Here is a 15155-nt window from a genome sequence, read left to right as displayed (position 1 = left end):
TTTTTTCCTGCTTGCATCGTACTGCTGTCCAGAAGGCCTTTTAGATAAGAGCTTCAGTGAGTCTTTGTGGTGAAGCTGGGAGGTGAAGTACAAAAAACGACAGGGAGGTGATATGGGAAAACCAGCCTATCTTCACCAAGGGCAAATTCTGGATGTCCCTGTTCGTTGCAGGGGAGTTGGCCTAGATGATCTTTAAAGGTCCCTTCCAACTCTTAAGATTCTGTGATTCTGTGAAATTCGTTTCTTTTCCCTTCTCTTTAAAAAGATCTGTAGAAATTCTTCAAATATTTGTATAATATTAGATGCTGACACTCTTTAAGTTCATTTGCACTTGCAGCCCAGAAGGCCAACTATATCTTTCTAGAAATGCATGACCAGCAGGTTGAGGGAGATGATTCTACCCCTTTACTCTGCTCTCATGAGACCCTGCCAGGTGTACCGCACCCAGTTCTGGAGTCCCCAACATAAGAAGGACATGGAGCTGTTGGAGCAGGTCCAGACGGGGCCATAAAGATGATCAGAGGGCTGGAAAACCGCTCCTACGTGGACAAGCTGAGAGAGCTGGGGCTCTAGGGGGGACCTTATAGTGGCCTTCCAGTACCTGAAGGGTTCTGGGCATTCTTGGGTAGCCCAGGACTGGGGAGAGACTTCTTATAAGGGCACATAGTGACAGGAGGAGGGAAAATGGTTTTAAACTGGAAGAGGATAGATTTAGATTAGATATTAGGAAGAAATTCTTAAACTGTGCGGGTGGTGAGACACAGGAACAGGTTGCCCAGTGAGGTTATGGATGCCCCCTCCCTGGAAGCATTCAAGGCCAGGCTGGATGGAGCTTTGAGCAATCTGGTCTAGAGGGAGGTGTCCCTACCTATAGCAGGGGGGTTGGAACTGCATGATCTTAAGGGTCCCTTCCAACACAAACCATTCTATGATTCTATGATTTATCTAATGGTCAGCTGCAAATACTCCTATGGGATATATTTGGACATGGGGGATAAATAGGGGAAAAGGAAAATAATTTTCTTTTTCCTTTTGTGTATTGCTAAAAGCTTATTCCTTCTGCCTGCTGAAGAAGTTTACCTGCTGTATTCCTCACGTTTTCTAAAAGTCCTTTTGGCATTTGTTCAGTATTATCATAGTTTACCCAAGAGTATATATATTGCTTTCTCTTTAGTGTATTTTTCAGTAGGAGATCTTTGGGATTGGAGGAATTGGTCTTGGGAGAGGGAACCAAAAGGAGGATCATACAGCACTTGTTTTGCATCTGCACATTAGATTAGACCCACAGTTCTAGTGTGTGGGAGTCTTGGCAGTTCTTGGGACTGAATTTGTTCTTCCCAGTCTGGTAGGCTGCAGATTGCCAGAGCCAAGATGAAAAAAAAGGATTGAGTCTCGTACTCTCATAGTTCCTCTAAGGAGCACCATCCGCCCACAGATCCTGGAGCTACTCTGCAAGGTCTGAGTTATATAGTTATTCCTTGTTCAAAAGACGAAGGACAAGCAGCTGAGTGGAGAACTAAACTTGAAGTCATAATTCTCTGTCACTGTTAAATTTGGTTTTAACAAGATTAAAAATGAAACCACACCTTCTATGTTTCCATTCCTTTCTTTCCACTACAAGACCAGAGAATTCAACGTGACCTGGAGTGGAAGGTTGTTGGACTCGTACTGTATGTCATCTTGTTGCCTCCTTGGGTATTTAGAAAGTTTTGTGTTTTAGTCTCTGTTCTTGTATAAAAAAAAAGCTGTTTCTTGCAGCTTTGCACTGTTGGGGGACTTTTTTTTTTTTAGTAGCTCCTGCCCAAACATTTCAAAATCAAGCACAAGCAATCACAGTCTTTCTCTTCACTCAAAACCATAACATTTTTTTGACAAGAGGTGCCTTTAAAGAAATGCCTCTTAATTTACGGTGGGTTGCTTTGTACTTTGTTTCTATAACCTATCACATTACATTTCCTGTGTGTTAAGTATGTATGTGTTATGAGCTCTTAAAAAATACCCCAGAAGAAAGGAATTCAGTAAATGAATAAAACATTCTTGGGTAGCCCAAGTGAAAGTTTAATAGCTTGTCTGTTGGGACTTTCAAATAATACAATAATGATGACCATGTAAATGTATAGATAGATGAATAACTTCAGTGAGGAGCTTGTTACAACGCTGCATACTGCATCTGAAGGGAAATCAGACTCTAAAAGTGCTGCCTGATGGGAAAGTCCAATTCTTCCAGTGCCAACCCTGAAATTATACCTAAAAATATACAAATTGTTTCTGCATACATGTGTACAAAACTGAAACACATTCACAAACACACGCTCTGTGTACGTACACATGAACATAGGTCTGTGTGTATCGTATATTGTTTCTATGTGGAACTTACTGCTTCCGGATCTTGGTTATACTGAACCACTAAAACCTTATAGACTGCTGACATAAGTGGATTTACAGTTGTGCATTTGGGATTAGGTTTTGGCCCTGGCTTTCTCTAAAAAGAAATAGATAAATGCAGTGAGCGTAAAGTTGTCCCATGATATTGCCTGGAATAAACACAGCTTTCTCATAATGCATAGCTTTGTAAATGTCTATTCTGGTACCTGTCTGCCACTGCAGAGTCTGTATCTGAAGGTAGAGTTATTTGTGGCAGTTTTCTTTGCTTGTGGTATTTTTCAGGAGAGATGATTTCTGATTACAAAGGATCTGGAAACCTGATGTTGATGGCTATGAGAGAAAAAAACTCTTGGGCTGAGCTGTGGTGTGGACAGAAGAACTATACTGCTGAATGAGACACAAATGGAATACTATACCTTTTTGTACCCCAAATTGACCTGTTTCTGAGAAATGCTGAGTTGCAGTCAAATACACTCTGGGTGTATTCAGACAGGGAAGTGCCACTTGTGCTTCCATGGGGTTTTGCCTTGTTAGCTGGGAATGCAAGTCCAGGAGGTGGTAGAATCTTAGATGTTTATTTTCTTGATGAGAAGTTCTTTACTTGTGGTTATTAAAATAGAAAATAAAAAGGAAACAAGGGCAGGGGGAGCTGCATGTACAAATAAGTGTGTTGAAAGATGTGTGCCTTGACAAACATTTGGGAAAACTATCAAACTGATTAATATGCTAAGAAATGGGATATAGACTGTGGGATCAGGAAGTTAAGTGTTTTGTGTGAACGTTTTAACATCAGTGCAATAAATTGATTGTCATTAGTACTTAAAAATGCAATAGTAATTCAGTTATATTGGAAGTGATAACTAACATGAATTCTTATTCCAAAACTTGTCTGCAATTTATTAATCTCCTAAGGGATGCTGAAATCATGTCGGAAATTTAAATTAACTCCTGTCATTATTGACAACTTTTCCTATCCTTTTCCACTCTATATTCTAGCTTGGAGAAAACTGCATTTTCAAGCAGCTTTTAAATAACAGTGAGAACCACGCATGTGTGCAGTGGGTCTTTTAATAATTGCCTTTTGCAATTGATTTCTGCGATTTTCATGAGTGAAGGTACTTTGTAACAAGGGAGCTTATTCATACTGCCTCACTTTAAGCATCTGACAGGTTTCCTCAGGCTCCTTTCCCTTTCTTTCAGTGGAAAGCCATCAGTGGGAGCCTCACTCAGATCTTCTGCAGCACCCTCCAGCAATCTTCGCCAGTCTCTGCTTCCCCTATCTCTGTATCATAGAATGGCCTGGGTTGAGAAGGCCCACAGTGATCACCTAGTTTCAACCCCCCTGCTATGTGCAGGGTCGCCAGCCACCAGAGCAGGCTGCCCAGAGCCACATCCAGCCTGGCCTTGAATGCCTCCAGGGATAGGGCGTCCACAGCCTCCTTGGGCAACCTGTTCCAGTGTGTCACCATCCTCTGAGTGAAAAACAGGTACCCCAAATGAGGCACTGGGACTAATATGCAATTGGATTGTATGTCCAAATCTTCCTCAAATGTCTGCTTGTTGATTGCAGTGTTATACTTTGGCCTTTGATTCACCTTTTGAGAGCAGTGGAAGGGCTCTTGCTGCTTTGAGGTGGTGAAATGGGACCACGTGTGGATTAAGACAGGCTGCTGGCAATGAAACCATTTCTGATTTGTGGCAAAATTCTGCCTGGAGCTTACAGAGCTTACAGAGTGAAATGAGTGCAGGCAGGAATTCACTCTGAGCAAGAATGTCTTCAGGCTCAGTTCGCAGCAGGACAGGCAGTAGGTTGGATAACCTTTTTCCGAGGTTGGGATGATGCTGGAATAAATAACTAATGGAGTGTTTATGGAATGCATTCAGCATTCACCAGTTGAAAACTGTTCTGCCCTTTCTTCATTTACTGCACGTTACCACATGTACTGGGTGGATACTAGTGATGGTAATTACAAATACCTTGTAGTACATAAGCAAAAGTGGACTTAAGTCTGATGTGCTATCTGGCTGTGACATTTACTGACCTGAGTCTTTACCTGGAAATTTTGTTGAGCAGTTATATTCACTGTGTTTTGTGTGTTTTCAGTATCTGGGTATGCATGTGCATGTGTATATGCAATTACATTTAAATAGCCATAGTTCTTCCTTAATTTTGATTTTTGTTAGTTTTGTAGGTGTCAGTAATGGTTGACTCTCATTTTTATGTACTACCTTTTCTTGATTTCTCAGATTTTACTATGTGATCTTTAGCTGGCCATATAAATCCTGATAACCTTGACTGTCACAGTGCTACATAGACAGTGAGAATCCTGTTCTTTCCAAAGTTTGGGACTAAAAAGAAGTCTTCCAATGTGCTATAAAAGCAATCAAGTTTAGATTTAATTGAAACTATTGGTAAATATAAACAATAATTTCAGAATGTGATTCATCATCTTATATGAACTTATTCAAATGTGTGTCTGATTTTATTCTTTTTCCACTGTGGTTTTTATGTTATCTACATGTACGTACAGATGTGGTTGGATTCCATAGGAATTTTTTTATCTTAAAAAAGTGTATACATATCCATGTATATATTTGTATGTATGTGTGCATGCATATGTATGCATACACACAGACAAAAAATATAATGAAAAATTGTTGCTTGTGTGTGCATATATTGTTCTCCCTTTCTGTTTTGTTAAATTTGTGATAACTAGTTCTTTATTCAGTACAGTTTTTACCTCTCAGTCACTCACCTTCCTTTTTCTCTCTCTGTTACAGTGTGAAAGGATGATGTGATGGAGATGAACATGGGCCACTGGTCAGGAACACGGCCCCCTCCACCTTGCCTTGCCCTTCTACTTGCCAAGCTCCTGGCCTCTCTCTTCCAGGTAGCACACGGAGCCGCTCCGCTTGGCTTTCACTTCACACATTCCACTTACAATGCAACTGTGTATGAGAATTCAGCAGCCAGGACCTACGTCAACAGTCAAACGAGAATGGGCATTACCTTGTCCGACCTTTCTTGGGATATCAAGTACAGAATAGTGTCTGGTGATGATGAAGGCTTTTTTAAAGCAGAGGAAGTTGTCATTGCTGACTTTTGCTTCCTGAGAATAAGGACTAAAGGTGGAAATTCTGCCATATTAAACAGAGAAATCCAGGACAACTATTTATTGATAGTGAAAGGGTCTGTCAGAGGAGAGGAATTGGAAGCGTGGACAAAAGTGAACATCCAGGTTTTGGATATGAATGATTTAAGACCTTTGTTTTCACCAACCACCTACTCTGTCACAATAGCAGAAAGCACTCCATTAAGGACTAGCATTGCACAGGTGACTGCAACAGATGCGGATATTGGGTCCAATGGTGAATTTTATTATTATTTCAAAAGCAAAGTTGATCTCTTCTCAGTACATCCTACGAGTGGTGTTATCTCCTTAAGTGGCCGGTTAAACTATGATGAAAAAAACAGGTATGATCTTGAGATTTTGGCTGTGGACCGTGGGATGAAACTTTATGGAAATAATGGTGTAAGCAGTACAGCTAAGCTTTATGTTCACATTGAACGCATAAATGAACATGCTCCAACAATAAGTGTAGTAACGCATATTCCCTTCCCATCAGACAAGGAGCCTACCTATGCAGTCGTTAACATCGATGATCTAGATGAAGGAGCCAATGGAGAAATTGAATCTGTTTCGATTGTGGCTGGAGATCCGCTAGAGCAGTTCTTTCTGATTAAAGAAGGCAAATGGATGAATGAGTACAAAATTAAAGAAAGAAAGCCTATTGACTGGGACAGCTTCCCCTATGGTTACAATCTGACTCTCCAAGCAAAAGACAAAGGATCTCCTCAGAAATTTTCTGCAGTCAAACTGGTCCACATTGCTAGTCCCAAGAAAGAAACTATCCCCTTGAAGTTTGAAAAGGAAGCATATGATGTTTCAATCAGTGAATTTTCACCTCCAGGTGTGGTGGTTGCAGTCATTAAGCTGATGCCTGAGCCACTGGGTGTGGAATACAGAATATCTCCTAGTGAGGGTGCTGAGAATTTTAAGATCAATCCCATCACAGGCCTCATTACTACTGCTCGTTCTTTAAAAATCATTGAGAAGGACCTTTATGAGTTAGAAGTGTGTACCAACAAAGGTGATGATTTAAAAGCACAAGTTACCATCAGGCTAGAAGATGCCAATGATCACACACCGGAATTCCAGCAGCCTTCGTACAGCTCATTCGTCAATGAAAGTGTCCCCGTGGGGTTTAGCGTTTTGGCAGTTTCAGCAGTCGATAAAGACAGGGGAGAAAATGGATACATAACATACAGCATTGCCAGTCTGAACTCACTGCCATTTATAATAAATCAATTTACAGGTGTCATCAGCACATCTGAAGAACTGGATTTTGAGTCTTCACCGGAAAGCTACAGGTTCATTGTGAGGGCTTCCGACTGGGGTTCTCCCTACCGGCATGAAAGCGAGGTGAATGTTACCATATACATAGGTAATGTCAATGATAATAAACCCCTCTTTGAAAAAGTGGCATGCCAGGGAGTGATTTCATCTGACTTTCCTGTCGGTGGTCACATTACTGCTGTTTCTGCTATAGACATAGATGAGTTAGAGCTCGTAAAGTACAAAATAATCTCTGGAAATGAGCTTGGCATTTTTTATTTAAATCCTGATTCTGGTGTCCTGCAACTTAAAAAATCTCTTATTAATTCTGGCATAAAGAACAGCAACTTTGGCCTTAAGATAACAGCCACTGATGGAGAGAACTTTGCTGATGCTATGTTTGTTAATATTTCAGTAGTTCATGGGAAAGTATCGTCAAAGACATTTAGCTGTAGAGAGACAAGAGTTGCACAAAGGCTAGCAGAAAAGTTGCTCAAAAAGGCAAAAGCAAACGTGAAGTTGAATTTAGAAGATGGTTTTCTCGATTATTATTCGGTGAACAGGCAGGCACCGCATTTTGACAAAACCTTCCCAACTGATGTGATGGTTTCGGAGGATCTGCCAGTTGGTGCCACCATCCTGAGGATAAAAGCCTATGATGCAGACTCAGGCTTTAATGGAAGGGTAGTTTATACAATTTCTGATGGTAATGCAGATAGTCGCTTCAACATTGACATAGAGACAGGAGTACTAAAAGTTCTTATGCCATTGGACCGTGAGAAAACAGATCTCTACATCCTTAATATTACAATTTATGATTTAGGTAACCCACAGAAATCTGCGTGGAGACTGTTGACTGTCACTGTAGGGGATGCAAATGATAACAAGCCAATTTTTTTACAAGACAGTTACTCAGTTAACATTTTAGAAAGTACAAGTATTAGTACAGAAATTATACAAGTAGAAGCCAGAGACAAAGACCTTGGGTCCAACGGTGAAGTGACTTACTCAGTTCTGACAGACACCCAGCAGTTTGCCATCAACAGTTCTACGGGAGTGGTGTATGTGGCTGATCAACTAGATCGGGAAACAAAAGCAAATTACACCCTAAAAATTGAAGCTAGGGATAAAGCAGAGAGCGGTCATCAGCAGTTTTCTGTTGTGCCTCTGAAGGTGTTTTTGGATGATGTCAATGATTGTTCTCCAGCCTTCATCCCATCCAGTTACAATGTGAAGGTGCTTGAGGACCTGCCAGTTGGCACTGTCATAGCTTGGTTGGAAACCCATGATCCAGATCTTGGCTTGGGAGGTCAGGTCCGATACTCTCTGGTGAATGATTACAATGGGCGTTTTGAGATAGACAAAGCCAGTGGTGCTATCCGTTTGAGTAAAGAGCTGGATTATGAAAAGCAGCAGTTCTACAACCTGACTGTGCGCGCCAAGGATAAGGGACGCCCAGTTTCTCTCTCTTCTGTTTCTTTTGTGGAAGTGGAAGTGGTGGATGTTAATGAAAATCTCTATGCTCCTTATTTTCCTGACTTTGCTGTCATTGGATCTGTAAAGGAAAACTCCCGCATTGGTACAAGTGTTTTGCAAGTTGTTGCTCGAGATGAGGACTCTGGAAGGGATGGGGAGATCCAGTATTCCATCAGAGATGGCAGTGGACTGGGGAGATTCAGCATAGATGAAGAGACTGGTGAGTTTTGTTTCTAATGTCATTTTCCTTCTATGGAGATTTTTGCAAAAGGAAAGCTTAAGCATAATTATTTTCTACTCAGAACAAGAGATTCATGTCTTCTTAACAGGAAAGATAAAGTTATAAATAAGAATATTCCGGGCACAGCAATGACATGATTTAATTATCTGCTTACATTCATCATTCTGTGGGTGTGAAATAATGGACATTGCTTTTCAGTAGCTGTGTAATGACTCCATTTAAAAAGCAGTGATAGTTCCATAAGGTCTTTTTTGCAACACGGTATTATCTATTGATCGTTCTAAGGTGCTCAGGTTACCTCAACAGAGTCACAACACTCATGAACTTGAATGCGGTGTTAAACCCAATGGAAGGAAGGAAGAGGCAAGAAATAAGACTGGCTTCACTGACTTGTTGTTGGTGAGGGTAATTTTTTATGGGACTGAGCAGACTGGAATGAGATGCCATTCTGCATCATGTACTGTACTGTAGCACATGGTCCTCGTCAGTGTAGGCATGCTTGTGTAAAGGCAGAAATACAGGGTAAGATATGCTCAGCCTGTGGTGACAGTAGCATTGACATTAAGATATTAAACTTCACTTCTACTATATCCTGTAGAAAAATGTAGGAAACACGAAATATAAAAGACCATCTGATAAAACACAGCTAACAAGCTGGCTGTTTAAATGTTTGATAGCTGTTGAGAGCAACAGTGCAGCTGTGATACTAGAAGAAGTAATATTAGAAAATTTAGTCAACAGTTTCAAAAATTATATTAAAGATGTTGACTCTGTGGGCTTACTGTGGTTTAAGCAGACTTTGTATGTGTGTCTTATTTTGCTAAAGCTCTTACTTGTGAATGTAGTATTAAAGCATAAGATTAACATGTATGTTTTGACAAATTCAAACTGTTTAATCAAATGACAACTTTCTAAACTGAACGTTATGAAAAACAGATGACATTACAAATGCAAATGGATCTTGTCTGAACATAAGCAGTGAAAAATATTTTCATTCTATTTGTGCTGTAGCCTCTGAGCTGCGACTGTGCAAAGATGATAGTCAAAGAAACATTAAAGTTAAATGTCAGAAGTCAAGAGGACACCTCGTCTAATTACCAGAAATTTTAAGAACTCACATATGCGAAGGTGCTAATAGAAGTTGCACATGCGTGGGAGATGTTATTTAGGCAGTTGAACATGAATTTCAGTTTTTGAAAATGTTGGCCTACATTATTGAGTAGCATGAAGCTCAGCAATAGGATATTGTTGCATCGGATACCGATGAGTGTGGCTCTTCTCAGCGAACCTGGCCTATCCCGGCTCAGGGGCCAATAACAGCACAACCAGACTCAATGTGGCATGCTGGAAAATGGCAATTTCATTGCATCCTACACTTCTACTTATAGTGTCTCTACTTTGTTACATCCTCTCTTGGGTGTCACCTACTCTTATCTACTACTGACGTGCCGGGGGAGGTTCTGTCCCGTAACATTCTGAAGGTTTCCGAACGCCTACATCTCCCCCTCCCCATGGCAGGAAAGCCTTGCCCCGTTACATCCCATATAGCTCGCAACACCTATAAGTTATAGTTTATCTGCAAACATTTCTGGATACAATTTATAAAGCAGGGTACAGAAGCTACGATTATAAGTACAGCGATTAAGGCTAAACCAAGTCCTTTAACTATGGGAATCAGCCAGGAGCCCCAGTTCCCGAACAATCCCCGCAGCCATTCTGCAAATGGGTCTTCTCGTATTGATATCTTCTCGGCATGTAACTTCAACCATTGTAGTTTCTTGTGCACGGACTCCGAATGATCGCTCAAGTTGAAACAGCACATTCCTTCAACATCCTGGCATGTCCATGTTCCTGGGCTAGTAACAAAAGCCTATAGCAGCTCTGTTTTGCAGCACTGTGTGTTGTATTCCATCCACATCCATCAGCAGTTCTATCAGTAGCTGTGAAGTCACATTGGCTTGCTTTACCGACCAGCATGCTAATCGTTCGATCTCCTTTAATGCCTGTGCTGTTCTGATAGGGGCTATTACGGAGGCAAAAATACGCACCGTAGCGCCCCATAACCGGACCTCGTCCCCACAGTCCTCGGTCAGGTGCCGTATCGATCTTTTGTGCTTACCCCCCACATTCGAATTCGATATTTTAACCACTTTGAGAGATTCGGGGTCAAGATGGTAAGTCTCCCCAGATAACACGGTCCCCCAACCGCTCTGCGGGGAATTCCTTGCCAAGCCCGATCTCCACATATCAGGAACACCCCTGGGGGTAGTGCCTTACTGTCGTTCACCCATAGTGTCTCCCCCCACCTACGAGACTCTCCCAATTGGTAGGGGTACCCCCATCCGTATTATTCCCATTGTCGGGTAATGTTACAACAGCATTCCGAGTTTGCCACTTTGCATACTCTACTGCAGGGGCCGCAGGCGGTGCACTTATACAAGATGTTGTTTGTATAATTTGTGGTGTAGTTGTTAGAGTTGGGGAAGCCTACTTTTGTTCAATTCCAAGTGTACCCACAATATGGCCCTTGCCAAGAAAATGTTTTCACATCTCTTGGGTTGACGACCCTTAGCGACCGATAGGGGCTATCCTCCCCAAGGAGGTGCACTTAATCGTGGGGTTCGATAGTTGTCCGTCTACCCCAAACCCTGCGAACCCAACACATGTTTCCTGAGACTTGAACTGGGTGCCATTGCTCACCCCTTCAGACCCCAATAGTTGCAACTCCGGAGGGGTCCAAGGGAGCGTCATGTTAAGGGACTGAATAAGGCACTGGGACATGCTAGCCTCCGAGTAGTAGAATTTCTTGCAGTATGTAAGATTGGTAACATATTTCTCAAATATCTTGGAGTCCCGAGAATAATTGAGCGGGATTCCAATTAGGCAAGTTCTGAAGGGTGAGGCTGCAGACTGTAAGGCTAAACAGAAATCCTGCCTTCCTGTTTGGTTAGCCCAAGTTATCCAAACATTCATGGGTTGCTGAATCAGGTGGACCGCCTCTCTTTTCTTTATCGACATTATCAAAAGAATGAGACCAAACCATGTACGTTTGTGAATGGGCTTTCTCGGAGGTATCAGCGGTTGTTTTTCCCGCAACCCCTTCCCCCAATAGCTTCCGCCAAGCGGGAGACTCCCTTTGAGTCGAGGGGCACCCATTGAGGGCCCTCCTCCCCTACTATCGCTGGGAAGGCTGAGGGGTCCGGGACATCTCCTCCCTCTAGCAGTGCCTCCCTTATCGCTGACCAGTCAGATGTTGGCCTGCCCCTTAGCTGTGAGCCGCTCTTTGTTGCTGAGCCGCTCACCATTGGTGGTGCCAACGGAGGCACCTGTGGGCTGTTGTTATCACTGTTCCCCCCCCAATTCATGTTACTTAGAGAAGGATACAATGACTGGCGAGGATATGGAGGGGGGAATTCTCCCCCCTCTGTCTTGTTAGAACCGGTTTCACAAGGTGTTATTGCTGTGGCACAATTTGCAGCCTCCTGTTGTTTGTTCTCGCTCATCTCAGGTGCGGCTGAGCCACCGGGGGCCATCTTTTCGGTATTCGGGCACCTGCAATGAGAGCCTCCCGCATCCTCAACCCCCCCCACAGGGTCCGTGTACATTCCTTACACGCTGCGAACCACCCCCGATAGATTCCCTTCTTCTTTTGCAGCCTTAAGGGCACCGAGCACGATGCCCCATGTCTTAAGCTCTGCGGCCTTCTGATCATTCATTGTGCGTTGACAAAGTGTGGCAGTAAAGGAGTCCCATTGATCTGGGATCAAAAGATCGTGCCGGGAGGCTAACTCCCCCTCCTTCTCTAAAAGTGAGAGGACTGCAGAGATATCCTTCTTAGAAGGAACAGTCTTGCTACAATATTCCTTGCAAAGATGAAGGAATACCTTAATTACGGATTCCATGGGGAACGTCAGCGACCTGCTGCCTCTTCAGGGTACCACCACCGACAGGCACACTGTCCGAGCCCAACCACCGACCGTATCACATCAGGGTCACCATTTGTTGCATCGGATACCGATGAGTGTGGCTCTTCTCAGCGAACCTGGCCTATCCCGGCTCAGGGGCCAATAACAGCACAACCAGACTCAATGTGGCATGCTGGAAAATGGCGATTTCATTCCATCCTACACTTCTACTTGTAGTATCTCTACTTTGTTACCGCCTCTCTTGGGTGTCACCTACTCTTATCTACTACTGATGTGCCGGGGGAGATTCTGTCCCGTAACATTCCGAAGTTTTCCGAACGCCTACAGGATATTGGTCTGAAAATAGCTTTGTTCTGAAAATCCCAGGATTCAACATTTGTTGAAGTGAAAAGGATTGTTAGAAAATAGGCTTCCAGGAATATACGTTAGCATGTATTGTTCATTAATAAATTAACCTGAGTTATTTTATTAGCAAGGCGATACCCAGAACTGAGTTAGAGCCCCTGTTCACTAAAACATGAATTACATGTTGAGATGACAGAAATAGGGTTAGTTTATTCCTGGAATTGAAATCATAGAATCATAGGTTGGAAAAGACCTCCAAGGTCATCCAGAGCAACCTCCATCTGTCACCAATATTTCCCACTAAACCATGTCCCTCAGTACAACATCTAAACGTTTCTTGAACATCTCCAGTGTCAGTGACTCCATCACCTCCCTGGGCAGCCTGTTCTAGTGCCTGACCACTGTTTCTGAGAAGAAATTTTTCCTAACGTCCAACTTGGATCTCCCATGGCACAACTTGAGGCAATTCACTATAATCCTATCACTAGTTACCTAGGGGAGAGCAGGCCGACCCCCACCTCACCATAACCTCCCTTCAGGTAGAAATCTGGTTTGTGAAAATAAAAAGCAAAAAACAAGCAAACAAAAATGCAAAAAAAATCTCAACATAAAAGACCTTTATATCTTGCAAATCCTTGTTTTTCATGAGTATTTTCATGAAAAAGAGCAAACCCCATCAGCTACGCCGTCTCAGCCATTCCAGAAGGTATTCCATTCCACAATAGTTCACAGTTCTCTTTTGGATCCTTTTTGTATCTGTTTTTCCCCAATTGTTCAATGTATCTTAAGCCATCTTGAAAGCAACTCAAAGAACACTTGCATGCATGACTGCAGCTTGGGTGCGTGGGAGCAAGTTTTGGGGATTCAGGAGCTACTCCAAGTTATGCTTTTGTAACTTGAGAGCAGAATTTGACCTGCTGTGTCAAACAGGACAAAACATTAACATTCTGCTCCTAAACTGGTGGCAACTTAAATGCTGCTGAGTGATGAATCAGCTTCCTAGATGTAGAAAAGAGCTCAAGTCACATATTGAATTAATTTGCAAAGAGATAGCTGTTTATTTACTTTCAGTGCAGTTAATTTGTCACTTTAAAACTGACCGACTCTATTGGTTTATGCACCGCCTCTTGAAATTCGTGAAGGTAAGCAGGAGCATGAAGTACAACAAATCAATATTTTTGGCTAGTGCCTTAATGAAAAGAAGACTGCAGTATCCATTATAATCATTAAGATATAAACTGGGCCAAATTCATCCTGAAATGCGAGCAGGCTGGACTCCAAGCAAGTCTGTGCTTTCAGCAGAATTCTGCTCGAATGCATTATTTTTATTCTTCTGCAATATTCCAGCATAGTGGTGTCAGCTGTGCCTGTATTCCCTGGGGTGTGCTGATACCCAGAGAAGCTGTGGGGGAGCCTGAAGACGAATGAATTTTACTGCATGGTGGATCCTCACCAAGCCATGCTGCCATGTGCTTTTTGGCAGGATGGATTTGTTCTTGATCCTTTCTAGATGGATACAGTACATTTAACTCCAGCTGAGTTTGACTTGGCTGCTGGGGCAGGTACTTCTATTAGTATTTCTACTTTCAGGTCTGAGCCTGTGGTTCATGGTGAGCAGGCTTGAGATTAGCCCACATAGAACCACAGAACCATAGAATCACCAAGGCTGGAAAATACTTCCAAGATCATCCAGTCCAACTGTCTGTAGGCCAATATGGATCATTTTGCAAAGGATACATGTGCAAATTCTGATATTGCTGCTGTTTTGTAGGATATGGGCTTCACTCACTATGGTTCTTCATCTTGTGTTGTGGAGAACCAGATTTGAGGATCGTTGCTGTTGCATTACAGCATTTGCTGTTAAATACTTCAGTTCATAAGCAAAATTTTACATTTATTTGGTCTTACAACCTCATGAGTAACTTCCTTCTTTGTTTCTCTGGATTTATTCTAATTTCCCTTACCAGGGAGTGAAGCCATTACAAATCTCTATATCAACAGAAACTCTCCATCTGTAGAAGGCAGCAATTCCTGACCTCCTCCAACTCGAACCCCAGTTTTCCACTAGTACCTTAGCCAGTAGTGGGTGATGATGATTCCTGGATTTACAAAACAGCTCATGAGTCACATCAAAAAAAGAGGGAAAAAAAAAGGCTTTTTTTGGAGAAAACTCTTTATTGTTTCCTATCTCAGCAGTTTGATGCCAACCTAGGTATACAGTTCAAACTCATTGATTTTCTGTCTTGATCGGCCTATTCGTCGCCTCTCGGATAAATGTCATAAGCTTGCCATTGAAAATACCTACGCAGAGAGGTGTGTAATGTGATCTTGCCACTTTTGGATTCTCTTTTTCCTTCTGTGTTCCTTTCAGGATCTTTTTTTTTT

The 15155-nt window shown here is 42.4% G+C and overlaps 1 protein-coding gene across 1 annotated transcript; it reads right to left on the bottom strand.

Moving 5' to 3' along the window:
- Positions 1–8484: 8484 nt before the first annotated feature.
- ERVFRD-1 (endogenous retrovirus group FRD member 1, envelope) lies at positions 8485–10837 on the bottom strand (the record flags this gene model as incomplete). Its single annotated transcript, XM_019612099.1, is given in 4 exon segments — positions 8485–10339; positions 10342–10364; positions 10367–10634; positions 10637–10837. Coding segments are annotated over 4 exon segments (774 nt in total), but the record flags the coding sequence as incomplete, so codon positions are not given.
- Between the last annotated feature and the right edge of the window lie 4318 nt (positions 10838–15155).

This window comes from Meleagris gallopavo, chromosome 1 (genome assembly GCF_000146605.3).
Source record: "Meleagris gallopavo isolate NT-WF06-2002-E0010 breed Aviagen turkey brand Nicholas breeding stock chromosome 1, Turkey_5.1, whole genome shotgun sequence".
NCBI classification, from domain to species: Eukaryota; Metazoa; Chordata; class Aves; order Galliformes; family Phasianidae; genus Meleagris; species Meleagris gallopavo.
Note: the sequence above shows the minus strand (reverse complement) of the source record. Positions and strands in the feature narration are given on the sequence as shown.